Raw genomic sequence first — 25,807 nt, 5'->3', positions numbered from 1 at the left:
AGCCAAGCCCCCTTGATTGCTGATTTTACGCGTTTCAGACCAATTGTGGATCTGCATAGGCGTGGTTTTGACAGCTCCGGCCAAGCTCCGGGGCGCGGGGGGGCGGGGGGGCGCGGAGGGAGGGAGGAAGGGAAGAAGGGGAAAAAAAAGGAAAGAAGAAAAAAAAAAAAAAAGAGAAGAAGGTGTCGGAAGCATCGGCAGTAAGAAAACATGTCAACAGAATAAAATATTAACCAATGACAGAGAAAAGTGCTCGAAATCCCACCCCCGGCTCCTTTCCGCATACCGGGTCAGCCCCGGCTGCGCCGCGGCCGGGGAGCGGCCGCCGCCGGTGCGGGGACAGCGCGGAGCCACCTCGGCGGAGCGGGGAGCGGCGCCCGGGCCCGCCCGGGCCGGAGCCTTGGGGGCGGGGGGAAGGCGGCCGAGGGCCCCCGCCGGTGTCCGCGGGGGCAGCGAGCCGGGGAGGGGAGCGGGGGGGTGGCCGGGGGAGCGCGGCGGCTGCCGTCTTACGACAGAGCCTGGAGAGTGGATCGAGGTGGGGCGCGCCCCGCCCGCCGCTCCGCGCTGAGCCGCGGAGAGCCGCGCAGCGCCGACGGGGCGGCCGCCGGGAGCGCGGCCCGGCGGAGAGCTGCGGGCGGCGGCGAGGCCCCGAGCGGCGACCTCCAGCGCGGGTGAGTCGCTCCCTGCCGTCGCCCCCCAACCCCCCGCCCCGCCGGCAGCCGCTCCGACCTGGGGCGGGGGATAGGGGTGTCTCTCTCGCAGCCTCGCGCCCACGGCGGAGGCGCAAACCCCGCCGTCGGGGCGCGTTGGGTGCGCGGCCAGGGGCCGACGCGGCTGTGCCCGGCCACAGGGGCTGTTTACCCGGGCGGGGGGAGGCAGATAAGGAGGAGAGGGACACACACACACTCTGGGGCTGTTTGCAGAGGGATTAGGGCCGGTCCCGCCGCGCCAGGGCCCGGGGGGGCGGTGGGCGCGGTGGGTGTCCCCCGCGGAGAGGTCGGTTTGGAGATCTGCGCTGATTAACTGAGGGCCGCGGTGGCTGAAGAGGGCCCTGGCGCCAGGCGGCTGAGCCCTCACAATAAAGACCCGTCTCTTGTCACTTCATATTTACCCCCAAATCTTCAAAAAGCGCCCTGCCACCCTTCCAAGGCTCCTGCCCCCGCCGCCTGCGCAGCGGCCAGGCGGGACAAGGGGGGGTGTGGGGGCTTGCCGCCTCCTCTTGCCCCCCGGCTTGACCCCCCCCGGCCTTCCCGCTCCGCGGATGCGCAGCAGCTCAGAGTCCTTGGGGCCGCGTGTCGCTGCTCCCCACGCAGGGTGGGACGCGGGAAACCCCACGTGTCCCTTTCGCACCCCAACTTCTTCTCTTTACCCCCCTCCCAAGGTTTACCCACCCGCTGCCCCCCAGCGTCACACAGAGCCCAGACCCAAGTCCCGGGCTCTGCTCGGAGGCGTTCGCAACCTGCCCGTATCCCGCGGCAGGTTCACCTCTGCCTGCGCCGCCCGGCCCCGCCATCGCCCCCGACGGGGCGGGCACAGCGCGTCCCCCCCGGGGCTGCCCCTGGCGGCGGGGCCGGGGGGGGGTCCCGCTGACCATTGAACAGGGAGCGGGGACTGAAATTTAGACCCGATTTGGACTTTGCTTCCTCGCCACCGCGGAAAACTGCTGACGGCAGCTTTGGCAAAAATGGGGCTTGCTTGTATTTTTTTTTTCCCTCTTAATTCTCCCCTCACAAACCAAACCCAGACCCTTTCCTTGCCCCGGGGAGGCATCGCCCCACGACGGGGACGGCTCCTCCGCGGACACCTGGTCCGCTGCTCCGCCGGGAGACGCGGGGCCCTGCGCGTCGGGCCTGGAGGCCGCCGGGACCCGGGAGGAAAGGGGTCCTCTCTCCCGGGCCGGGACCGGGAGACGGGACCCGGGAGGAAAGGGGTCCTCTCTCCCGGGCCGGGACCGGGATCCCCCGCACCACTGTACCGTCGCAGACGCCCTCGCCTGCAGAATAAACCCGATCCAGAGGCAGCCTCGTCTCCCCGACCCTCTATAGCATGCCTGCTGATGGGACTGCCAGGGGTGGAGGGCTAACGGGGACCGAGAACCCACTGCCCCGGCAGCTCTAGCCGCGGCCCCCGGGCCGAGGGCTCGATCCCGACCCAACATCCTGCGCCCATGGACGGGGCGGACCGCTCGTGCCCACGGCCGGGCGAAACCCGGCATGACCCCATCCGTGACTCGGGGATACCGCGCCTGGCTCCCGGGAGCTGCCCCGGCCTCCCGCGGGCCGGCGCTGAGCTGGTGCGTCCCCAGGCTGGGACGATGGCAAACGGGCGGCCCGGAGGATCTGTCCGGGCCGGGCTGGGGGGAACCGTCCGGTCCCCGCTGCCCCTGCGCTGCAGCACGGCCCCGCTCGCTCTTCCCCTTTCATCTCTGCCCATCTCCACTCATCATCCCTTTTCTATTTTTAGCCGGTAGACTTAGGCCTTGGCGCCAGGCCGTTTAAGACCTGTCAAAGTCCTTCATATTTCCCTCATGTCACATGGACCTTTCGCTCCCTTCCCCGCGCCATGCGAGGGTCGTAATTTGGATCTGTGAGCTGGTGAGCAAATGCAATTTGCTCTTCTCCATTGCTGTGTTGTCTCCGTGACCCCAGCCAGCAGGACGGCTGGTGTCCTGTCCGGGGCACTTACACAAATTGCGGGTGATTGATGAAAAATAACAATTCTCACAAGCCGCCGGGCCTCCGCCTTCCCCTCCTCCCGGCTCCACGGAGCTGCGGCGGCCCCGCATCCCGGGGAGCGCTCCCCCCCGACGGGGATGCGCGGGGCGCACCGGCTGCGGGCGCTCCGGCTGCAGCCGAAAGGGGTTTTCCTGTGCCGAGGGCGAGCCGTCGGGCCCCTCTTTCGCGGCCCTGATGCCACGGCAAAGGGACTCCCCGGGGAGCTCGTGGAGGGCGACCCGGCCACTCGCACCTTTCCGAGCTGGGGGAACCCAAGCTGGGATGGGAAAGAGCCGTACCGTGAAGGGAGGGGGCTGGTGCCGCCGGGCTGGGCTCCGCGCTGCTGCCGCGGCAACAGCTGGACAGCCAGACCTGGGGACGTCGGAGACCTCCGGCCGAGCTGTCCTAAGCGAACCCGCAGCTGCGGGTTCAGGAGCTCCGTCTGCCTCAGGCCCGGCGCGGCAGGAGCCCTTCGCACCTCAGGAGGAGCCCGACGGGTGCCGCACCCCCGCGGGCCTCGACAGCTCCGACAGCTCCGGGGTCCCCCCCTCTCCCGGCCCAGCCACCCCGCAGCAGCCAAGCCGTGGGGCAGGCGGGGAGAGGGCGAGAGGCGGCCCCGGCAGCTACCCCGGCCCCGCTTCTCCCGCTCCACCTGGAGAGGAAAATAAACCCATGTGCAATCAAACCGCCCTCATTTGCTCTCACCCACCCGCGCCCCGGACAGCTCTCCTCCGCCTCCTTTCCCCTGGGGCGCCGCATCTCCCCTCACACCTCTCGGCGGGGAGGGAATCCCCTTTACTCTGGGAGATCCCGGGAAAACATCCCCCCGGTGCTCCGCTGCCCTCTGGGGGTGCGGGGAGGGGCCACGCTGCGCGGCGGCAGCTGCCCGGGATGTGCCGGGCACCGCGGCCCGCCTGATGTGCTTTTATCGACAGAGACCGAGATAGATGCTCGACCCGACACCAGCCCTGGTGCTGCCGTCCTCTCTCCTCCTTCCTCCGGCTGTGCGGCCGCGGGACTGCGCGCCCCGTCCGTGCGCGGCCCGGTGAGGGGAAACCCGAGGAGCCCCGGGAGCGCGGCAGCCCCCGGGCCGCCCCCCCGAGCTCCCCCTGTCCTCAGACTGTTTAGATTTCTCTCCAGCTTTAAAGAAAATATTTCCAGTAATCCAGATTTCTGGAAAATAACAACAGGCGGGGAGGCGCAGACACAAACGCCGCTGAAGTTTATCCAGAGTTTGAACAATTTATAAACACATTTTCCAGCCTGTTTGTCAGGGCGGGCGGTGAGTGACCCCGGCCCGGCCGGGCGGCCCCTGCGCACCCCGCGGTGGGTGAGGGGGGGCGCATCCTCCGCGCCCCGCCCGTACCCCGCCCTCGTTACCTCCGCGTCGCTTTGATTCGGGAGCCCGCTCAGCCCCGCCGCTTGATTGATTTTATCATTATTATTATTTTAATTCAGAGGCGCCCTCCCTGCGCGGGGGCGCAATGTCCCCCCGCTCCGCAGCCCCGGGGCTGCCCGGCTCCCCACGTCGGGGCCCGGCGTCCCGCACGCACCGAGCCCGCGGCCTTAAAAGGAGACGGGAGCCCCGGCCGGGGCCTGAAACTCGAGCTGGCACCGCGGGGGGCGGGCGGGGATGGGGATGAAGGGGGAGATCATGCAAATCCCTCTGTTTAAAAAACTTCCATTTGAGAAAGTGTGTCACATCCCGGTGCGGGCGCGTAATCCCCGGGCTAATGGCATTACCGCCGCCTCATCGCCGTCATGGGATGGGGCCGAGGGCGAGGACACCCCCAGCCCACCGCCACGAGTGACCGCGGCTCGGCTCCCGCGGGGAACGGACCCGCAGAGTCCCCGCTCCGTCGGGGCGCCCAACGCCGGGAACCCCGCGGTCTGTGTCGGCCCTTCCCCGCGCCTCCCGGCGCCCCCCGGTCTCGGGGGTGTATCGGTGTTTATGGGTAATCGGGGTCCGGTTTTCCGCCCAGGTTCACCGAGAGAAGCCGGTCCCAGGAGGGGACCCGAGGATCAAAGCGAGGATTTGGGACAGGCTGAGCTGCACCGTGCCCGGAGCGGTGGGACGGGGCCGGCCCGCGGCCCGCAGCGCCCGGCTCCGCGCCCGAGTCCTGGAGAAACGGGATGAAACGGGGCGCGACGCGGAGCTAGGGAAGGGGCAGCGGGACCGGGAAGCTGAGCAGCGGGGCCGGGAGCAGAGCAGCGGGGCCGGGCAGGCGGCAGCACCAGCGCTTTGGGGAAAGGGAAAACATCACCGGGGGTCTCCGCGCTCGGCACAACCTCCGAGGGGGCGAGCGGGGCCGCTGCTTCCCAAAAATCCCCCTTCGGACGGGACCCCCGCCTGTTCCTGGGCAGCAAAACCCCGAAGGAGACCCCGAGGGCAGGGGATGGCCCGAGCTGGGTCCTTCCCTCTGGTCTCTCTCCCTCCTTCCTTGTAATTTTAAACAGTGCTGGTGGGTGCAACCACCCCCTGGTCACCAGTGGAAGGGAAAAGATGCAGGGCAGCCCCCAGCCCCATGGGGGTCCCCCAGCCCACCTGGCCCCATCCTGTTAGCAGGGCAGGGGCCTTGCGCCTCCAGAAACCACTTTGTGTTTGGGGCCGGGAGTTTGGCAGAAGTTACAGCATCAAAAGAGGGTGTGCAGCACCGATGGGGGCTCACATCCCGTCCTGTCCACTTCAGACGGGATCTGGGAACATGTTTGAAATCACATCTAAAGCAGGATCTGACGCCGCTGTTCCTACGTCATGTGAGTTGTGGTTTTGGTCTAGGTTTGACTTTTAGGATTGCAGAAAATCACCCTCTCATGTTTATAGGAGAGTGCATTTCACTGCTGAGAAAATAAAACCAGGCAGAATAAGTCATGGGCAGGAAAAGTGCTTTCCTATCGCACCTGTTTGTTTCGTAGGTGTTTCATCGTGGACAAATTTGACATGCTCCCAGCCCTGCATGGAAGGGCCAACTCTCATCACTTTTATTCACATTTCCTCAAAAACTCAGCGCTTCTCCGAGCTACTTTCTGACAGAGGCACGGGAAGGTGGAGCAGGGCTCTGCAGGCCGGACAGGCTCTTCCCATCTTTCAATTTTTAAAGCAAGCCTGCAAACTCAGACTGCTGCGGGGCAATGCCCCATCATGGCCCTGGCTCCAGCATCATGCCCGGTGACATGCCCAGGCACCTCTGTGTGTGTTCCATTTTCTCACTAGCCAGCTTTTTTCTTGCTTCTCTGTAGGTGCTGGGCTCTTGCGCTGAACCCCCCAGGGGGTTTGGGGGTCTTGGTACGGGCACGCAGCGAGCATGCTGAAACCTGCTACGCTGAAGTGCCTCCTCTCCCAGCTCCTCGCCCGCAGTGCCGGCAGACTGCTCTCTCTAGGCGTGTTTTCCATGGATACCTCAACGGAGGCAGCACCACGTAACAAGTAAATAACAGCCCCGCCGCCGGGCTGCCGGCACAAAGCAAGCAATTCCCCTTTGCGCAGGTCACTAATCTCTTGGCACATGGTCTTTGAGACCTGGGCCACGGGGAGGAAGGCTGAAAGGGAAGAAAAGATAGCAGGGACAATGGCAGGGCCGCCGGCTGGCTAATAACCCCTCTCCCGGCTTTGTCTGGGTACACTCAGCACTACGCTGGGATCAATTCATCTCAGCAGAAACAACCACACTCCTGCACTGCAAAGGGGCCGGTGTCTGCCCTCACCGTGGGTGCCCCGTGAGGATCCTGACTCACCGGGCTAAGTGCAAAGCTTGAGACACTGCAGGTATTGATAGCCCCCATTTTGTAGCCAGCAGTAATTCCCTCCTGTGTTTTCCCCTCCACACTGAAAACAAACCCTTCACTTGATCCGTTTGTCCTCTCCAGTTGCCATCTGTCTTCCATCCTTCAAATCTCACCTTAAAAACAGTGCCTCTTGAGCAAATCCTCCCCGCCGTCCCCGCGTGCCGTCTCGCCCGGCACAGGCCTGACACTACAAGCACTCATTGAAGTGAAGGGGATTTGAGAGCGCGCAGGACACGGCGGGATTAAGGCCACAGATTGCGCTCCCTGGGCTGCACTGTGCCTGCAGAGCTGCCTGGTGCTGCCAGCCCCAAGCCCAGGGCTCTTCTGCTCCCTCTGCTCCGCTGCTCCTCCTTCTCACCACCTCTGCCACGCTGGCCGGCACACGTGCAATCACCATTCCTCTGCCCTTCACACGCTGGTGGGATGGAGAGAAGCACCTGAGCCGACCTCCCCGGATGCCGCCGAGTACCCTCCTCTGCAGATGGGAGGAGAGGTCACCTCCTGAGCCCTGGCGAGGGGGTGCAGGCTGTTTCAGGTGGGGGCTGCTGTTTGCACAAATGCAGCGGGTGCCGTCCCACGTTGTGGGGTGCCGTCCTGCACCACCCAGAGGCAGCATGTGCGGGGCGGCCCCGGCCAAGCCTGTGAATCACGCGTACATCAAAGCACCAGCAGTGCAAGCACTAACAACCCCAGCAGCTAGCTCGAGCGGACAGTGCCTGCGCAGATGTGCAGCAGCAGCTTTTCTCAATTACAGAGAGCAGTAGAATTTACCAGAAAACTCAGGGAAGGGAAGGCAAGGCAAGGGAAGGCAAGGGAAGGAGTCATGGCCAGCAGAGGGGCTGCAGCAAAAGAGCCTACGCGCTTCTTGCAGCTTTCCGGGCCAGGTCACATCACCACCTCCCTCCATTTTAGCACTGGTATTACATCATTCCATGCTTCCCTGCAGCCCTTGCTGTGGGGGTCACTTGCTCCCACCAAAATCTTGGTCTTTTTAGAAAACCCCACTTTGCAGGGCTTCATGGGCATAGAGGAGAGCTGAGGCATGACCACATCTGATCTGAACCTTTGGAGCCAGTGAGATTCCTTCTGGAAAACAAACCCACATGATTTCAAAGCCAATCGTGTGACCTGCAGCAGTGTGACACATGGTGTTTTTCTGTTGAGCCTGGCAAGGGCAGGCCTGATCCTGCCCAGCTCCCCAGACACCGTGGACTACCAGGAGCAGGAGTCTCGTGGTCCGGCCTGGTGCCCGGTGGGACAATGGCATCCCTCCCACATGACAGCTGGACTTTCCCCTTTCGACAGCAAAAGGAGCAAAATTCAACGTACCTTGAGAAGTGGCTGCAATATGAACACCCTTCCTGTGGGAGGAGAGGCAGCGGCATGTGCCTGGTCCTCCTTGACTGTGTCTTGCCCATCCCTCCCATGGAGGGAGTTAGGGGAGAGGGTGCGATGTGGGGTGGCAGGACATGGGGCTGGCTCTTCACCCTGGGCTGCAGGTGCTGCCTCCAGTTTTCTGCTTGAATGAAGCTGCTGGTCTGAACATGGCTCGTAACCTTCAGCCTACAGCGGAACCTTGCTAAAGTCCTTTCCCCAGGTTGTTCAAAAACGAACATGCTTGCCCATCGTTTCCACCTGGGACTGTCAGGTATGGCACATCGCAGGGGCTGGTGAGCCTGGGATACAGAGAAACTTGTGCTCCCTCCAAAACGCATCAGGGGTGTCCCCGTCCTCCTGACACTGAAGTGTATTTAAGTGAAAACACAATCAGTTCTTACTCATCCTGCTTCCCACGGCATGGAGCGGGAGCAAAGCCCCACGAGCCGGCACTTCTCACCTCCCTGGAGCAGCGGCTGCAGGGAGAGAGGCTGGGATGGGAAGGGGATTAGCACCCAGCTGGCACTGGGCCACCACACGGGCACAGCCAGCACCAGCCTTTTATTACCAACCTATAATAATATTGTAAATACTCACTGGGAAGTAATTACATCCTATAAAAGAAGCAGCAGTCTGTGGTTTGAGCCAGGACCGGTTCATGACACTTGTTTTAAAGAGACGTTTCATGTCTTGTTTATAGATTAGATTTTAACCTGACAACCTTTTAACATTGTATTAAATTAGAAATTAACTTCGTATGACTGCTCACCGTATAATTGACCTACTGATAGCCTGAGTGCTAGAGAATATTTAAGATACCTTTCAGACAGCGACATTCCCAAGAAAATTCAGAGCCTCCTCCTTGATCTAGACCAGGGCTTTGCGATTAATTAGTATTTATGGTCAGGTGGCAGGAGTGCTTCCCGCAGAGAGAGGGCTGCTGCTCCATGCCCATCCCCAGGGATATAGTGAAAGCCAATGGGATGGAAGGAAGAAGGTGGAAAGGACATGGAAGGCTGCAAGCCCCCAACCCTGCCTACTGCAGTGACCACCCAGTGAGGCCATAGCTGCTGGGAGATGAACCCATGGTGCACAGGGCTGCCACCTTTGAGAGATCCAGATCCTGCAGGGTGCTGAGTGCACACTGGGAATTGATGAAGTCAGTAGTTCCCAGCAGGACCCGGGATCCCTGCAGGACTTGGCTCAGGGGGCCCTGGCTACAGTGCGGGCACAGGACTCTCACCCGTGTGAGGCAGGGCAGGCAGGCAGCTCTGCAGCTGGAGGAATAGTCCTGGTTCACCTCACATGAGGGCCGTGCACAGGCAGCTTGTCTTGGCCTGCTTGGATGACACCCATGCCTGTGACCTGCCCGCAACCTGCACGGGGCTGTCACTATCGTAGTGTAATTTCCTTGTAGCAGAAATTCCCAAGAAAGGCAAAAATTCAGCCTGGGAACTCACTGACATCTGAGCAAAGGACAGGGTGGCTATTGGTGGGACCAATTCCCAGGAACAGCCAGGAATGGCCACATGTCCTGAGAGCTGGTGGGACATGCAGCACATCCGCCAGGACATATCCTGCAGTGGGTAACATCAGCTCCAGTGCTGATCTCACTTACAGATGGTGTTGGAAGAAGAAGGGTGAAGCCAGTCACCATATGGGACAAGGGAGGCAGCGACCCTGCAATGTCCATGGTCCAGTTCTGGAGCTGGTAACTTGTATGCTCACTACATCAGGCCCTTTGCTTTCACCAGGGTAAAGGCATTTTCTGGTATAACTGAAACCTGCTCCCAACACATGCAGGAGACGGGAGCCCTGAGCAGGAACAACCCCAGTAACATCAGCCAAAGGAGGTTTCACCCTATTGGGCAGGGAGGACTCTTCGATATGAGCCTCAGTTTACACTTGTATTCAGTGAATGATAAGGAACAGCATGAGATTAAATGGCCCCTCTGCTGTTTTATTAAAAGCTTAGAACATGTTCACAAACAGCTTTGCATAACACAGGGCCATCAGCAGAGACCCCCCCACATCCCACACACGCACCCACTGCTTTGCCCCTCACTTTGGCTGCGAAGCCACTTGGGGATGCGGCCACTACCTCTGCCAGGGCCCTGCCTGCACCCCGCCAGGCTCAGGCAGCATAGTGCAGGCAGCGAGGCAGCACCTCTAAGGAAGCATCAGCCAACCTTCATCTTCAGCTGCTTCATTTGCCCCTGCAGCCAGACTCACCAGCCATGTGCCGTTCCGCTCAGTTCATGGCTTTTTCTGGCTGAGCAGTGTGGATCTCCCCCCTGCCAGCACTGGCAGAGCTGGGGCTAAAGGCACTGAGGGAGGCAAAAACTGAGGGTGAAGACCCAGCCAGTGCTGGGGCAGCCCAATGGTTTTATACCAGAGTGGGAGCGGGTTGCTGGGGGTGGAAGCACTGCCTGGCTGTGCCACAGCTCCCAGTAGGGACAGGTGAGGGCACAGCTGAAGCTGTTTGTCTGCTGCTAATTCTGTTCTCACCAGCTCTGCTCCTACAAAGAGAGCAGCAGGCTCCAAGATGGGTTTGTGCAGGACAGAGGTGCTGCCGCTGCAGACACATGCTTGTCCCGGTGCCTTTTCCATCTGTGAAACAGGCCAAGCAGTGGATTCAATTATTTTTTCCTAGCACATAAGCCACTAATCATTTATTGCATTAAAAACCCCCTCATCTCCACAACTTTTGTTCCCATTTTATCCAATTAAAACTTGGGGGAGGAAGAAAAAAGTTTCATTTTCTCTTTTTGCAATCACAAAGACCCGATCGCAGCTCCATTGACTCGCTAATTGTAAGCACTCGAATGGTTGGGTTTAAAGTTACACTTAGCAGCTGTGAAACATTAGGGTGAAGTGATTACAACCTACTGGAGGATACCGAACATTTTTACAATATCTCAGGAGCATAAGGGAAAGACAACAGGAAATGGCGCAAACTTTCCTACCCTGCACAGCAACAAGCCAGAGCAAAGGAGCAAGAAAATAAATGTAGAGACGTGGCGCAGACTCAGTTCGGATCCTCAGAAAGTTACTAAGGAAGCCCTGGTGAAAGCACCGTGCGTTTATCCCAAAGCTCGGAGCATCTCAGAGGAGTGGGAGTAGCGTTCGGGGATTTCATAGCTGCACTTTGCAGCAACCCCCTCCTCGGGGCTCTCTATTGCGGAAGGAGGATGAAGATCTTGGAGGTGTTTTGCCCTCAGTCAGCTCCCCTCACTGGCCTGCCTTCTCCCAGCCTTGTCGCCAGCAAACTTCATTCTTGAGCTGGCTAACACTGCTCAGGGCAGGACAACCAGAAGCTGTCCCCTTGTAGGGATGAGCAGTGGGATGGGGTTTGTTGGCTTTGCTTGGGCACAGCACCATGCTCCACTGGGATCATCAGGGCTTTGCTGGCAAAGCAAACAAAGCCCGAGCCCCATGTGCTCTGCAGAGCACTGGGAAACACCACTCCTGCTAGTTCTGCCCTGGCCCTGGGCTGGTCTTGAGGTTTGATTTCATTTGAACTTCAAGCTGTCACATTTGGAGAACCTTTGACTTTCCACTTCTTTTCAAACAGCAAAACAATCCCCTCCCTTGATTTAAGCACGCTACATACGTGTGTTTATTACAGAAACCAGGGTAGGGTAAGAAAGCAGTATTTCATGTTAATTCATGAAATCTGAACTCAACTTTTAATAGAAGAGCTCCACTTCATGCACAGAGTGATATACAGTCTGCCCCACTTTAAATGAGATGTTTTGCCTTTTGAACTCAGCAGGAGGCCACTGCTTACAACTACTGGAAACAGTTTAAAAACCTGCAAGTCCAGCTTGTCTTTTGGGCTCCTTTTGAGCCAGTGGTTTATATCATGGCACAACATTCTTGCTGGGCTGCCTGCGACCTCTGGCAAGCCACTGCATTTGAGAATTTACCATTTCAGAAACTCACCTGGATTATTCTCACAACAGGAGACACTCATCCGAAATCCTGCGAAGACCATGAGCCTCTGGCTGTTTTTGCTTTAAGTGAGGTTTGGATTAGGTCACTAGGCTGAAAACCTGGTTTCATTAAAATCAGGAGCAAACCTCCCTTAGAAGCAGCTTCTAGACATCATTGAGGAGCAGCAATCTTCTCTCCTGGTGCCCAAAAAGAGTATTGCTGCTGAGGTGGAGGCGGAGGAAAGGTGTTCTTGCAGGAAAGCACGTGGCACCCAGTTGAAATGGGGGGCTTGTGTGTGTATGCTCGAGGCAGGGGCCATTGGTGGGACATGTGAGTGAGGCACACACTTTGGGGATGTGTTGAATCACACCCTATAGAGTTATCGTTGCAACACACTTGGTTTTCGCTGGCTCACTGAAGAGCTGGAACTCGGTGGTTATTCTGCTGGGTCATCTGTGAAAGTATCAAAGTTAAATTAGCCACCTCATAGCAGTGCCTTTTTTTGTTGTTTTTTAAGCTCGAGGCTTTCTTAACAGTTTGGCTACGGGGCTATCAACAGCGGGGAATTTAGGACATTCTTTTCAATGAACCAGACTGAAAATATTTTGGTACAGTCCCAGTTTGTAGGATTTTTTTTTTTTTTCCTCCCCCCCCTTTAAACAAAACATCCTGATTCAAAGGAGCTTCTTGCAGACTGGGAATTTCCACATGGCCATATTGCAGCACTTATAAAAAGTGATTTAATGCCTGCCAACAACAAATACATTTCCAATGACACCACTCTGCGTTATGCACTATCCTACTTTGTGTGTTCAGTAAGAACCAGCAACCAAGCTGTCCGAGGCAGGAGGGAGAAGAGCGGCCTTCCTTCCTTTGCAAGAACTTTGTCCCTTATGGTTGCTCCTTGGAAAGCCTGAAAGGAAACAAGCATCACGGTGACAACACAATCCCTTCTGTATGTGTTAATCTGGATTTTGTTTGAGCTTTTGGAGCTGACCTTGGCTTGAACTGTGTTAAAAATCCTGACTGGTGTGGACTGACTTGACCCTGCGGTCCCATTTGTCCACAGTGCCAGCCCTACCCTCAGCCCCTTACTTCAAGCCATTATTTTACAGACATAAAAGGAACATAGCATTACAGCAGATATAGCCAGCGGGCCGGAGCTGTGAGTACTTACTTAGGAGCGAACTCTTCTCTGATTTCATCCCAAAGAAGTTTTTTTTTTTGCTTGCCAAAGGACTGACTGAAAACCAAGCAAGAAACTGAAATTACTGCTGCAGACTCTCACATTTTATTAGTGGTTTCCAAGCCTGAAGAGAGAGGAAAAAAAAGCTGCTGAGACCTGAGTTGCTGCATTACCATAATAAAACTATCAAGCCCAAGACTGAATTTGGTATTTGGTGTTTGGGGATGGAGTAGGAAGAGGGTGGTTGGTTCTGCATCACTCAGTGTGGCTGGTTTAAGCTATAAGAGTGCAAAAAGATTTGTGGGTTTAGCTAGTTTCCTCTCATTGCCATGACTCAAATGGCTTCTATTAAAAACAAGTAGTGGGAAGAAAATTTCATAAGCTGACAGTCCCATCTCACTCTCTGCTTCTCGACACAAGTTGGCTGAGATATGGGAATTCATGTGGTTACTATGTGTGAGCCCATGACTATTTTATCAGCAGAGTTATGCAGTGCTAGTTTTGACTGCATGTTCATCAGGGTACAGAGGTTCAGGCTGTTGTACAGGTTCTGCAAAGCTTCTTATATGTGATCCTGTGACACAATAGATGGAGGTGGGTACCTCTGCTTCCAGCGTGCATTGTCCTTGTCCCACCAAAATCAGTGGGTCGAAGAAGCAGGGCCCCACCCCACGCAAGGAGCTGGAACCAGACACACAAACAGAGATGGTGTTGATTTTCAGAGGTGCTAAGTGGGTGCAAGGCACGCTCGTTTTTAAAAATCCTGTCCTTGCACGAGGGGACAAGAAAGCAGAGAGGCAAACCCAAGCTAGACTGGCTGCGTAACATCCACTGATGGCTTTAATTAAAGCCCTCAAGTTAGTAAATATGCACGTAGTCCAGTCCAGGAAGATATACAAAGCCCATAGCCAGCCCAGTAACACTCCATGAACATTGCCATTTAAGCAGTTTCTTGTTTAACTTAGATTTATTCAATGACACATGCATTTCTGGACAGATATCTGAGTTCCAGTGAACAACTTTTATAACCAAATATGAGAAATTTGTGACTGCAGTTAGTCAATTAAGTACATTTCTAAAATACAAGACTAGAATAAAACCAGAGCAATAGAGAGAATTCTTCCAAAGAACAAAAAGAAACATTTCCATTTGTAATACTCCTGGCATTGACGAGTATCAGTGGGGAAGGAGGGCAGCAAGGAGACGCAATGAGGAAGGAATAACATTATCAACCCTGTCCACAGAAAGTTCTCCAGTTTCCATTCTCTCCAGTTCATTTGTTAATGCTCGGCACTTTCGCAAATGGCGAGAGCTCCTCTGAGTTATGGAGATTCCCTCCATCTCTCAACACGAAAAAGCAGAGAACAGTTGTGAAACCATGTGCTGGACCAAAAATGGCTTAGAAGTATTTCTCCTCAACCAATCTCTTCCTGAACACAGCAAAAAAAGAAGCCGCAGAGCTATCAGGATCGAAGACGGAGTCTCTTCATATTGCACAGGAACACAAAGTCAAGATTTTGTGAGTATGTTTGAGGAAGGTTTAAGAGTCATTGATATCGATCAGGGTAACGACAACCATCCAGTGCAGCGGTGGACTGGTGGGTGACAGACACATCGGGATTGTTTAGGTGGAGAGGCGGCTCGTTACCCTGTCTGGATCTCTCCTTGGATGTTTGGCTCATTTATGGGAAGCCCGTGGGGAAAAGGCTGAGGGGCTGGTTTTCGTTAGTCGGGAGGGGTGATCTGTAGCCATCGAAGTTGCGTGGGATACTGCCGCTGGTGGAACCAGAGCTGTTACTGAGCGTCTCTATGCTTCCCTCTCGCTGAAGCTCTGCAATAGGAAGAGAGAGCAGGTCCTGGTTAGCGTTTCAGATAAACCTGGAGTGCCGTTAGATGGCTGCTTTATTGACAAATCTGTTCATTGTATCATTGCTCTAACATGTGCTCATCATCCATCCTTTCCAGGGTGATTTGACGAGTCACTCCAGAGGCATCCCAGCTCCTGGTTCTACTTCTCTGCTGGGCTCACAGTTGAGCTGAGCCCAAGTGGAGCTGGATGGAGATGTAACACACTGCCCAGCAGAGCAGCCCCTTTCCTGGGGACGAGGCAGCTCACTCACAACATGTCAGGAGTTAACAGTGGGGATGCTCATGGCTGAACTGAGCAGGGTGCGAAGGGTACGGTGGCAGATGATGAAACATCTCTCTGCAGCAATGCTGCTGAGATGGTGGGGAAGGGGGAGTGGCAGCAACACCAGTTACTGGTGGTGTGTACCAGCGGTGCATAACCACTGTGATTCTCCACCTTGGGAACACCAGGGACTTTCCACAACCTTCTACCCTGAGCAAACAGACAGAAATAACTCTGCTTTTTCAAGCCAAAGAGAAAATATCCCCTTTCCTGCATGCCTGAGCTGTGCCTCAAAGCAAAAGAGAAAGAAGGCCTGACGGTGGCTCTTCCTCTCCTGGTCACACACATCCAGACATCTCCCCTTGCTGACCTCCCAAAGCCTTTACTGCTCCCTAATCTTGAAACATGAGGATTTTTGTGCGTGCAGAGCATCATTTCTAACTGTGGCCTCTCTGTGAGCCACTTGAACCCAACAGTTGACTCAGTGGCAGCGTGCAGCAGCGCCGCTGGGCAGCATCACCCCGACCAGCACTCAGCGGCGGCATGCAGCGGTGAGATTAGGCAGAGCCCCACGGACACGACAGGAATCCTCTCCCAGACACGCAGTGACAGGCTACAAGAAATATTCTGGCGAGTTGCAACGCGCGGCCCTGAGTGCGACTTCTGTTGGCTGCTTCTGCGCAGCCTGTGCTGGAGGGGATGGGATGGGGATGGGAGCTTCAGCAAATTCCTCTGCTGCCAAAGGGGAAAGAGGGAAAACCCTCTTGTGGTGTTGTGCATGTGTGCATGGGGGACAACCCCCAGAGGAGACAGGCGGCTTTCCCTGTCCCTGCAGCTGGGAGTTTTGCTTGGATGGGGATGGAAAGAAGCCACGCAGGAGCTGGAGGAGTGGTGGCCCCTTTGCTCTCTGCTAAATATGACTGTACCTGCACTGTTCGCACACCTCTGTCTCATGCCAGGATATTTAACCTTTTGTCAACACCAACGTTTGTGCAACGGGACTCCGTGATAAGGACACAGCTATACACAAAGCACATGGCAAAAGCAGAAAGTTAGTTCTTCGCTAAAACCAAAAGCATCCCACTCCAGCATCCTCAGACACTGCACAGCTCCCGTTTGCTACCTGGGCACCGCAGGGACAGCAGCCAGGAGAGCGCACACCTCACAAACGAGGGTTAGGGGATTTAATCCTTGACTGTGAAGGTAACTTGCAATGGAGAAAATCAGCCCAGGATACATGAAAAACAGATCAGCAGGAAACCAGTCACCCTATAAGCAGCGATGATAATGACCTCAGCTGTATTAATCACGATTTCTTGCCAGTATTTGGCGAAGGAATGTCCATGTCTAAACCTCTTCATTTTCCTCACATCCTCACTCTCCCATGAGTTCAGGAAGTAAAAACAGTAATTTAAATCAGAAATGAGTGGCGTATCCCACACTAATACTGTGCTTATCCTGTCTGATTTGGGGCTTTTATCTCCCTCTGCACACAGCTGGCTTCGGTTAAACGTCCCACGTCAGAGCTCTGGGGCGCTGGGCAGCCATCACCCGGCTGGGCAGGATGGGGCTCCCCTGAACAGCAATGGGGCTCCTGAACTCCTCACGGGGTGGCTTCGCTTTCTTTTTCTAAGCTGTAATTGATTTTCAGGCAAATGGGTTTTCAGCAACTGTAGCAAAAGGAGGGAGAGGGAAAGCATTTGTTCCCCTGGGGCTCCTGCACGGCCTTTTCTGCCCTTCAGGCCGCAGGGCTAAGCCTGCCAGCTCCTGCCTGTCCTTGGCCATGCCGTGTCCTGCCTGTCCTTCGGTGACTTGTGTAGGGCTGAAACCCCGCCGGGATGGGATGTGGGGGAATTGGGGCTCGCAGGGTGGCTTTCCGGGGGCTGCAGGGTTTCTGCAGCCGGCAGCACTTGTCACCTCTGCGGGGGACTGCCAGGGGGTGGCACTGCAGAGACTGATGCCAGCCAGGGAAAAAGCATGGATAGAACATCGGGGAGGCAGAGCGGTGGGTGCAGGGACTGGCTGGAGAGGCTGGGGTCCTGTCCCGGCTGCCATCCCCTTGAACGCAAGGGCTGTGAGCCCCCCTTGCTGCTGTGGGGCATGGGAACCCCTTCAATTAGCAACGGGGAGGGACAAAAGAGAGGGTAAAAGAGATGCAAAACCTCAGCATGAAGTGGAGAGGAAGTTTTCCAGCCTGCATAGAGCCGCTTTGGGATCGGAGGGGTAAAAACCAGGGGAGCTCCCACATCCAAGCTGCCACCCCAAGCACTGCGGATGACAAACTCGCACATTACCCTGGGCAAACGAGTCCGGGCGCTCTCAAACAGCCTCACGTTGTGAATCCGCTCAGCTCTGGAACTAATTACACAGCGAGGCAGACAAGCAATGTATTTTGATACCTAAGAAAGCATTGTAAACCTCCTGACCACTGCAGCAGAAAACACTGCTGTGCTCAGGAAATTGGGCTCTTGCCCTCGCCCGGGCCTGGCTCTCGTGCACGCCGGGTCACGCGAGATGTGCAATTAGCCATTACATGGTCACCAGGGACTACCTGTGCTGCACATCTGACCCCTAGGACCACAGTCAGCACATTTTCCTACATTCCTCCAAGTAAGTCCATTTTTTTCCCCAGCTATTTCATTAATAAAATCTATGCAAACTATTATTCTTCCCCCCAGCTCTTCCAGCAGACCAGGACACAGCAGAGGCACATGCACAGGAACATCAATGCCATTCTCACGGGAACCTCAGACAAGATCAGAATGGCTCCATGACATGGGGACACTTTTCCTGCTATGGGGTAAAAAACTGGGGGATGATTTCTGATAGACCTGATTCCTGGATAGACCCAACAAGTGCAGAAGGAGCCACCACGACACAGTGGGCTGTTGGGTGTCAGAAGAGGCAGGTCCCTACAGACAGTCAGTGCAGACAGTGCTGCCCTCCCCCTGTGCTGGGACAGAGCAGCCAAGCCTGCAGCATTGCTGAAAGGAGGTGAAATACTTCCCAGACCTAAGACGTGCCACATAACTGGTCAGACCACCGATATGCTGGGAATACACTTGCTGAAAAACACAAAAGAGAAGGAAAAACCAGGATACCCCATGGAAGGACAGGGACGAGCGGCAAGAGAGCCTGGAGCAGCAGCTGCCGTGCAGGGCCAAGGCTCAGCACCGTGCCAGCAGAGCAGGACACATCTGCCCAGTGAGTGATTTCGTTTACTTCGGTGGAGTTAGGCCAGGAATGGACTTGGCCCCAGCATGTCTGAGGGTTATTGTATCTGCATTCCCCGATGCATATACTGTCGAGATGTATTAACTTCCTTAAATGTACCAGTAAAACAACCTCTTATGATACACTTTAATGAACTTGTACAGTAGCCAACAAATTGTGCATCATATAAAACCCATTCGGCCTTATAGACTCTCTGGCTATTTTGTAATAACTGCAATTTGCTGCTTCTGAAGCAAGATAACCAAGGGTTGAGAAGTCAGGCTCTGCAGCAACCTAAATATTTGATCTGGGGGGGAGTGGGTGGGAGAAGGAAGAAAGGGGCCTCTGGGAGCTATTTATGGGGTCAAAATAACATGAGACCTGCTCTTCTCGTAGCATTTCCACCATCAAGGAAATGAAATACTGTGAGAAGACCAGCACTTGCATTATTTTGGCCCCGTAAATGGCTCCCTGAGGCTTTCACAAGCCCGTGAAAAACAAACACAAATACAAATAAATGCTAATACTGGAAACGTAAATACTAAAACCTGCCCATGTCCCTGGAGGAAGCAACTCAAAGTCCTGACTGCCCTAAAAACAACAACAACAACAAAAAAACAGATGAAGGAGCAGGAACATCTGCTGAAGCCATGAGGAGAAAGTCACTTCAGGGGAGCTGGGAACAGCTCTGCCTGTTGATGGTAACAGTAATGGGCACCGCTGCCATCACCCAGGGTCCCAGAGTAACAGAGATTTTCAGGGCACACGCACTTTCCGCCGTGGTGAAGGCAGCAGCAGTTAAAATCCTTGTTGCTGCCGGTGTGGGGAGGAGTGGCCATTGAGAGCAGAGAGGGAAGGTGGCATGGTGAGTGCCCGGCCAGGTCCCCAGCCTGGCCGGTGGGCAGCCACCTCCTCCCATGGCCTTGCAGCATCCAGCATGCTCAGGGGCTGTGGAAACACTGACACTGCTCAGACAGCAACGGGGCATTAAAGGTGTTGCAAAGCAAACACTGTCTGCTCTCTCCTTGACATTACTTGCAGCGGGCCTGCCCGCAGAGCAGCACCAGTGCAGCCTTCCTGCATGTGTACCTTGTTGCATGAGAAATTGAAAATGAAACCTCCCACAAAACACTTCTTTCTGCTGATATTCCCAAACATCACACTGCAGTCTGATGGCCCTGTCCCTTGTTCTGCTGCCCAAGCCACTCTGTTCTCCCTGAGCTGGCTGCCAAAGTGGAGAGGAGGAGGAAGAGAAGAAGGAGGAGCTGCTCTGGGGAGAGCCCAGGGCCCTCAGGTCTGGGGGAGCGGTGCCGTCCCCTGACCAGGGCTGCACCCTCAATTCCAGAAAGCTCCAGGAACTGTCAAAGGACCCCGTCAAATCCAGAAAGGTACAAAGCCCTGCCAAGCTTAAATGTGAAACCATTTTATAGGGTGCATTAATTCAATGCCTGAAGAAAATCCATATAGTCCTCTTTTGCCCGGAACACTCATAAATTATGCTGCCTTTCTTATTCGTGCTCTCTCTGTAGTGGTCCACTTGAAGCCGTGGTATCTCCTTTATGTCTACTCAAAAATCTCATCTCCAGTGCATTATTTCTTCTAATGGTTTTTCCTTTCTCTCTGTTTGCTTTCCCCTGTTAAGCACAGTTTCAAAATATCCTCCAAAATCATTTGCTGGAAGAGCTGACCCTTTCCTCTTACCTAGTAAAGGGCTGCCCAGGCTCCCGCACAGCCCAGCGGAGCCGCAGCCGGGATAAATGATACAATGACAGCAGCCTGATGTGTCAGGGCAGCGGGGAAGCGGCAGCAACTCTGAATACAAGAATTATTCTTCATCATCTCAAACTGTCACAACACATTACCCTCAAAGCCGCAGCTCGCTGAAGGAGTGACCCTGGACTGAATGGGAGAGTGCTCGGGGAAAGAACTAATTGTAGCCTCTTTTCACACGTCAGTCACTTTTCACAGCACCAAGCCTTTCAAGCTCAACTAATGTCAAGTTCCCTTTTCCTTTTGCTGGGCTGAGTATTTCTGATTTTTAAGGATGGCATTTTTAAAGGAACAAGGTCTCTGGCGAGGGATGAGGCCAGGGAAGGGAGGGGAGGAAGTGCTGGAGTGAGCACACATCAGAAAGTCCATCAGACGTCTGAAGACTAGTTAGGAATTAGACAATTAACAAGTAGGAATGCAGGAAGCGGGGTAATGGCCAGCAGGGCTTGAATCTCCTCGATTTCATTTCTGTCATTCGCTGCAATTGTTTTGGGGAACTTTTTGGGCTTCGCCATGTACCAAGGGGGCTGCGAGCATGGGAATGTGCTTGCCCCCTCCCTGAAGTTAGGATACAAGACGGGCATTTTCCAGCAGTGTGGAAGAGAAATGAGGTGCTGCTTGCTAAAACCACCTCTCTCGGGCCATGAGCAGTTTTTGAATGAACAGCTAAAAGGCCAAAATTAGAGCCTCATTTTAAAATCAAAGATAATTTCCTTCATTCAGAGGAAAAGTGAGAAGACTCCCTGCAGACAGAGCTCTCAGAATAACAGCCTGGTCTGTGCTCCTGGGCATGCAAACGTAAGGGCCCTTCACAGCTTCTTCTCTTTAACCAAAATCATAACATATTCTGCAGCAAGGACTATTTTTTTTACCCTTACATTTGCACAATGCCTATCATGGGGGACTCACAGGACTGCTGGGGCTTCCGAGTGTTACTTATTAACTGTAATGAATAATGATTATGTAGCTTCTACCATCTGGATTCTCATTCAAAAGGATCCTATATAAAGCGAACACTAAAAGGCAATTTGTATTAACACAATGGAAGTCTTGAGGATCTCTTAAACTGTTTGTAATTTACACAACGCTCCCCTGTGAATGGATTAGTTAAACAATTTTATTTTACTGACTGCCGCCAAAGGGAGTGGGACATGCTCCCCGGTGGAGCTCACACCGGCCCCCAACACACAGCTTCTGCTCCCCTGTACACCGACACGTACTTTTACACGTAAGCTCTCCATCTTCCAGTGTTTAGACAACATCCCAAACTCAGCTGGACACTTTTGGCTCTATTTCTGCAGGAACATTTACTACGAACATCATAACTGGTCCCCATGGGAGCCAGTGCCGCTGCCTGGGACACGCATGGTGCAGCCCAAGGCAGAAAAGGGCTCAAAAAGCTTATGCGAGGTTGTAAACCAAACTGGGATACAGAAATACTGCCCCTAACACAACGGCTTGGAAATTGCATTGCTGCTACTGCAGTTGTAGGTTTTTCCTGAGTACTCCTTTTTCTTCTAATGAAATGCAATTATGCTAACGAAGGAGCTCTAATTATTAATCCATCTCCACCACCCTTGGTTGTTGCTCCGAGGCAAGGACCTGTGGAGCTGGCTCCAGCCCCACTGGACCAGGGACTTACCAGTGGCGAGAGCAGAGGGGGGCACTGCACCCAGGGGGAACCTGTACGTTTGGTATTGGGATAAGCAAAAATCGTTAATATTAAATTGTAGTGAAATAAAAGCACTAAGAAGTCATTAAAGCTCTTAATTTTCCAAGCTCCTTTTAATTTGAGATGGCTGAAATTTCTGGGCAAACGCAGTTTAACACTGCTCCTTTCCAATGGGAGCACAGACAGAAAGTCAGTTCCCAGCTTTATATATTACTACAGTGTTTACAAGTTTGTCTGATTATGATAATGCTTAAAAGTCAATTAAACGTGCTCTCTGCCCCAAGCCCCGTGCCCTGCTCCTGCAGAAGCCATTAACCTGTGCCAGTTCTCCCCATGCTCCAGCAACCAGCACAGGCAGCTACGGGGACCGATTTCCTGTGATGCTTTGAGTGGCCGTGATAGACGTGCTCCTAAAAAATGTTTCTTTTACCTTTTTTTCTTTTAACCCAGCAGTTTGAAAAAAAAGATATTGAACTCTCTTCCAAAGAGGAAATAACACAACAGCATCTGAACGCTGAAAAACAATTACTGTATTAGAACTATTTCATCCTGCTGCAACCTGAAAGATGTTGAGACACCACAAAAGCACCTACATTAAATTTGCAAAGTGAAAAAGACTGGCAAATGCTGCCTGAACAGCTTCTCTGAAATCAGAATTCAGTGGCCTATGTAAAATATTAGTTACTGTCAAGCTATCTTACAATAACTCTAATGCTGAATCCACATAGAGTTCTTTAGTGTCATGCACTTGGAGATGAAACCTGGCATGTTGGAAAAAAGGTGGCAGGATGTAGTAAGGAGATGAGGAGGTACAAGAGGAGGAAATAACCAAGGGAATGAAGACTGAGCCTTCTGAACATCAGAGCACCTCTGAGATCGCAAATTTCATTTCTAGTGCCTTATTTCAGTGCGAAGATGCCAAACAACTAACACTGAAATATCCCCCATTATGAAATGGGGAGGACATCTGAACTTATATAAATGTCTGGGTTTACTTCAGGCACGAAGAGATTGTTGAGATACGGACAAAATGTTGTCATGCATGAACTTCTAAAGAATTTTGTCTACCAAAAAAAAAAAAAGAGAAAAGCAGCTTGTTTTTTCCTTTAAAAAGAGAACCTGAAAAACTCCATACAACTCTGGTCCATGGAGTAGGAGACCCAAGACTTTGGCATCTTGCCAGACTTGACTCTGAGCGTTTTATGGAAGGTTAAAAGTGCACTAGATAAAGGACTAGCATTTAGAGAGAGAATATTCTTCATGATAGGCACTTTCACAATGACTCCAGTGCTTTTAAAAAATAATCTCAAGTTTCCTAGAGCTCTATATTTTTATAAAGAGGTTTAGGATGTTTTCCTACCTAAATGGCACTTCAGAAGGATGAGCTGCCGATTTTAGTCAGTATGTGAAATTTCAAAAGCTAGAACAGTCAAATCTTTATAGAAAACAATTTCCATAGCCCAACCATACCATGTAAGCCTACAAGTCCTTGTGCAAGGTTTCCAGAAGAGTTTTTAAAATGAATATGCAGATATGTTTATTTGGGTTTAAAGGAATTCTCTCTTACTTCATTTTGAAAGTTCCAATATGTTGCTACTATAAATTCCTATAATGTACCTTGTATGTAATACCCACTTTCCTGTGCAAGCCAGTGTGTATACAAGTTTTCTAATGTACTGAGGCAGAATTATCTTGTATCTTCAGTTACGCAAGCAGCACATCTGTGTATATCAGACCAAAAGCATTTGCAGAGAAAACACTGTATTAAAATTCCTGGGTTTGGTCTCTCATTCCCAGGGTTATGAGAATGCCTCGGATTGCTGAACAGTGACCCCTCTGTCAGCCTCCAACTCCACAGAGGAAATTCAAAGTAATCTGCATGTTCACAACACCTACCAGCTCTGTCCCCCATACCCTCTGGGCTCTTTGGTTCTTGCTTGGCAATGCTCCTATTCTTGAAACCACTGCACTTCTATCCAGACCAGGTCTGGACCAAACGTGTGGATCTAAGCATCCCTCTTCCCACCAGAGCTGGAGTTACTTGAGATCTTGGGGCTGAGGGGTCCTATCTCAAAGGTGGCTGCAGCAAAGCCACTGAACAGGAGTGTGATGATCGGGAGCACTCAGGGAGTGCTGCAGGTTCCTCCTCCTCTCCCAGATTCTGCCAAACAGTCCCAGAAAAAAAGCTGGCAAAGGAAAAACTGCCTGAAGATCAAAATCACAAATCCAATGATCATCCAGTCTGGGCAGCACCTCACCAATACACTAAATGGGGGATTTCAAACACTCCTGACCCTCTGAACTTCAGCAGTTTCATGTCTAAGACCTATTTTTTCCCCTTCTTGTGATGCTACCTTGGTTATTTGGCTTCCTTAATAACCCTCACTTAGGAAGACAAGGCACCTCCAGGGGAGGACAGCTTCTGTGCTTGGAATGTGCCTCTGTGTGCATCTTGCATATGTGCATTGTGTGCTTCTCACACAAACTGAGTTCATTTTAAAAGTATAATATTACAAAGCGAAGTAATCCTGGCACAACTTCTAGTACTTCTGACACGAAGTGGCCTTTCAGGCCAATGAGGAAAGCTACTGAGAGGCTCTGGGCTGTCTCCCTAGTGCAGATTGATGCTGAGGAGGAAGCTAGAGAGGACTGGAATTTGGGATTGATTCAAAGGAAAAGTTAAAAGTTTGGGGGTAGCAGATGCTCAGCTGGTCCAAATCAGAAGAGTTTCATTGAAACTCACGAAATTCTATCACCACGGACTCAGCCTTGGCTGCTCATCTAAACAGTTCAAGGCTCTAGAGTTGGAAAAGCTCAGGTGGAGATCTAAGGAGCAGAGGTCTCCTTTCATTTCCCCGGCGCTGGTTTTAGTGTCGCTGAGAAACTCCAAACCCATCCAAATAATCGTAGTTCCAAATGCAACTTATTTGGCCTATTTAGTCAATTATTTTAAAAATTATGTTGACATTGCTGCTTCAAGCAGACCAATTTTCTAAACACAGGACTAATTTTACGGAGCACTCAAAGCTCGCAGTAGTACTCTTAAAATCACATCTCTACCTAGATTATTAACTAAGCCTGGAAAAACAACAGGCCAACCTTGTGCGCTCGCTCTCTTGCAGGATTGCTTGAGGCTCTTAATACACTCTGTCTTATTTATATAGCTTCAAATTCTGATGTGAGACATAAATATGAAAGAGCCTTGATAAAAATGACATCCAAAGCTTAATTTGGCCCCCTGTTAATGGAGCTGATCAACACAGCCATTCTCATCAAACCAGAAAGCAGCTGAAAAAAGTAAGTTCAACAGTTTAATTTTTAAAACTCTTTTTTTAAAAATGGTTCTAAATATTGATTCCAGTATACTTTGCCTTTTTAGTTACACTCTTACAAGCCCTGTCAAATGTGTGAATGAGCTGCAGCTTGTGACGAGCATAGAGAATAACTCTTGTGTGAAATATAAAAGACCTAATGGCAAACCGAGGCATTCCTCTGGCCACATCCCATGTAAAAGGCAATTCCAATCATCTCAAGATGTGCAGATTATGCCTTGTACTTGGGCATCTGGCAATGAAGTTAATGTAACTACCTGCTCCTCATGTTGTGCTCTTTTTGCAGGCATTTTGCTCACATTTTGATGGGTGACCAGCAATGTTTCCCAAAGATAAACCAAAGAGACAACAGAATCCTGGCACAATATAATCTAAAGATTTTTTGTTTTTAAGGGTGTAGACAGAAGTAGCCCTGAGTGAAGGCACGAAAACACGCTCAGATTTCAGGTTAGGTATCTGTTCCTTTACAGTTCACCTACCCACTGCTGCCTCTGCACCTGCAGATGAGGGAGGAAGGCTGCTATGTTAATTTGTCTTTTGACTAACACCTCCAAATGTTATTTCCACCCAACAATCTGGCCTCAGTGATGGAGCGCCCAATGGGAAAAGCTGCTCTGCATGCCATGTGAGAATAGATGGGAGATGCCATCCACAGGAATTCTGTGCTCTGCCTTAGGGGAAATCCAGCAT

At 53.0% G+C, this 25,807-nt stretch overlaps 1 protein-coding gene and 2 long non-coding RNA genes across 15 annotated transcripts in view; 2 read left to right on the top strand and 1 right to left on the bottom strand.

Annotated features, from left to right (window-relative positions):
- Nucleotides 1-563: 563 nt before the first annotated feature.
- On the top strand, nt 564-18,494 carry LOC115601847. Its single transcript, XR_003989529.1, has 2 exons — nt 564-671; nt 17,809-18,494. It is a non-coding gene; the product is annotated as an uncharacterized LOC115601847 (long non-coding RNA).
- On the top strand, nt 4,032-8,635 carry LOC115601846. The gene is made up of 2 exons (XR_003989528.1): nt 4,032-6,480; nt 6,582-8,635. It is a non-coding gene; the product is annotated as an uncharacterized LOC115601846 (long non-coding RNA).
- BCAS3 (BCAS3 microtubule associated cell migration factor) overlaps nt 13,948-25,807 on the bottom strand; it is a 364,101-nt gene continuing 352,241 nt past the window's right edge. For all 13 annotated transcript variants that reach the window (XM_030472293.1, XM_030472292.1, XM_030472294.1 and 10 more), the window contains one exon: nt 13,948-14,830. Coding sequence is in view for 12 of the 13 variants with exons in the window: in XM_030472284.1 (XP_030328144.1) it covers nt 14,682-14,830 (149 nt within the window). In the remaining variant the exon portion in view is untranslated. The remainder of the gene's footprint in view (nt 14,831-25,807) is intronic.

Source organism: Strigops habroptila (assembly GCF_004027225.2).
Source record: "Strigops habroptila isolate Jane chromosome 13 unlocalized genomic scaffold, bStrHab1.2.pri S16, whole genome shotgun sequence".
Classification (NCBI taxonomy): domain Eukaryota; kingdom Metazoa; phylum Chordata; class Aves; order Psittaciformes; family Psittacidae; genus Strigops; species Strigops habroptila.
The sequence above is the reverse complement of the archived record's forward strand: the minus strand, read 5'-3'. Positions and strand labels throughout refer to the sequence as shown.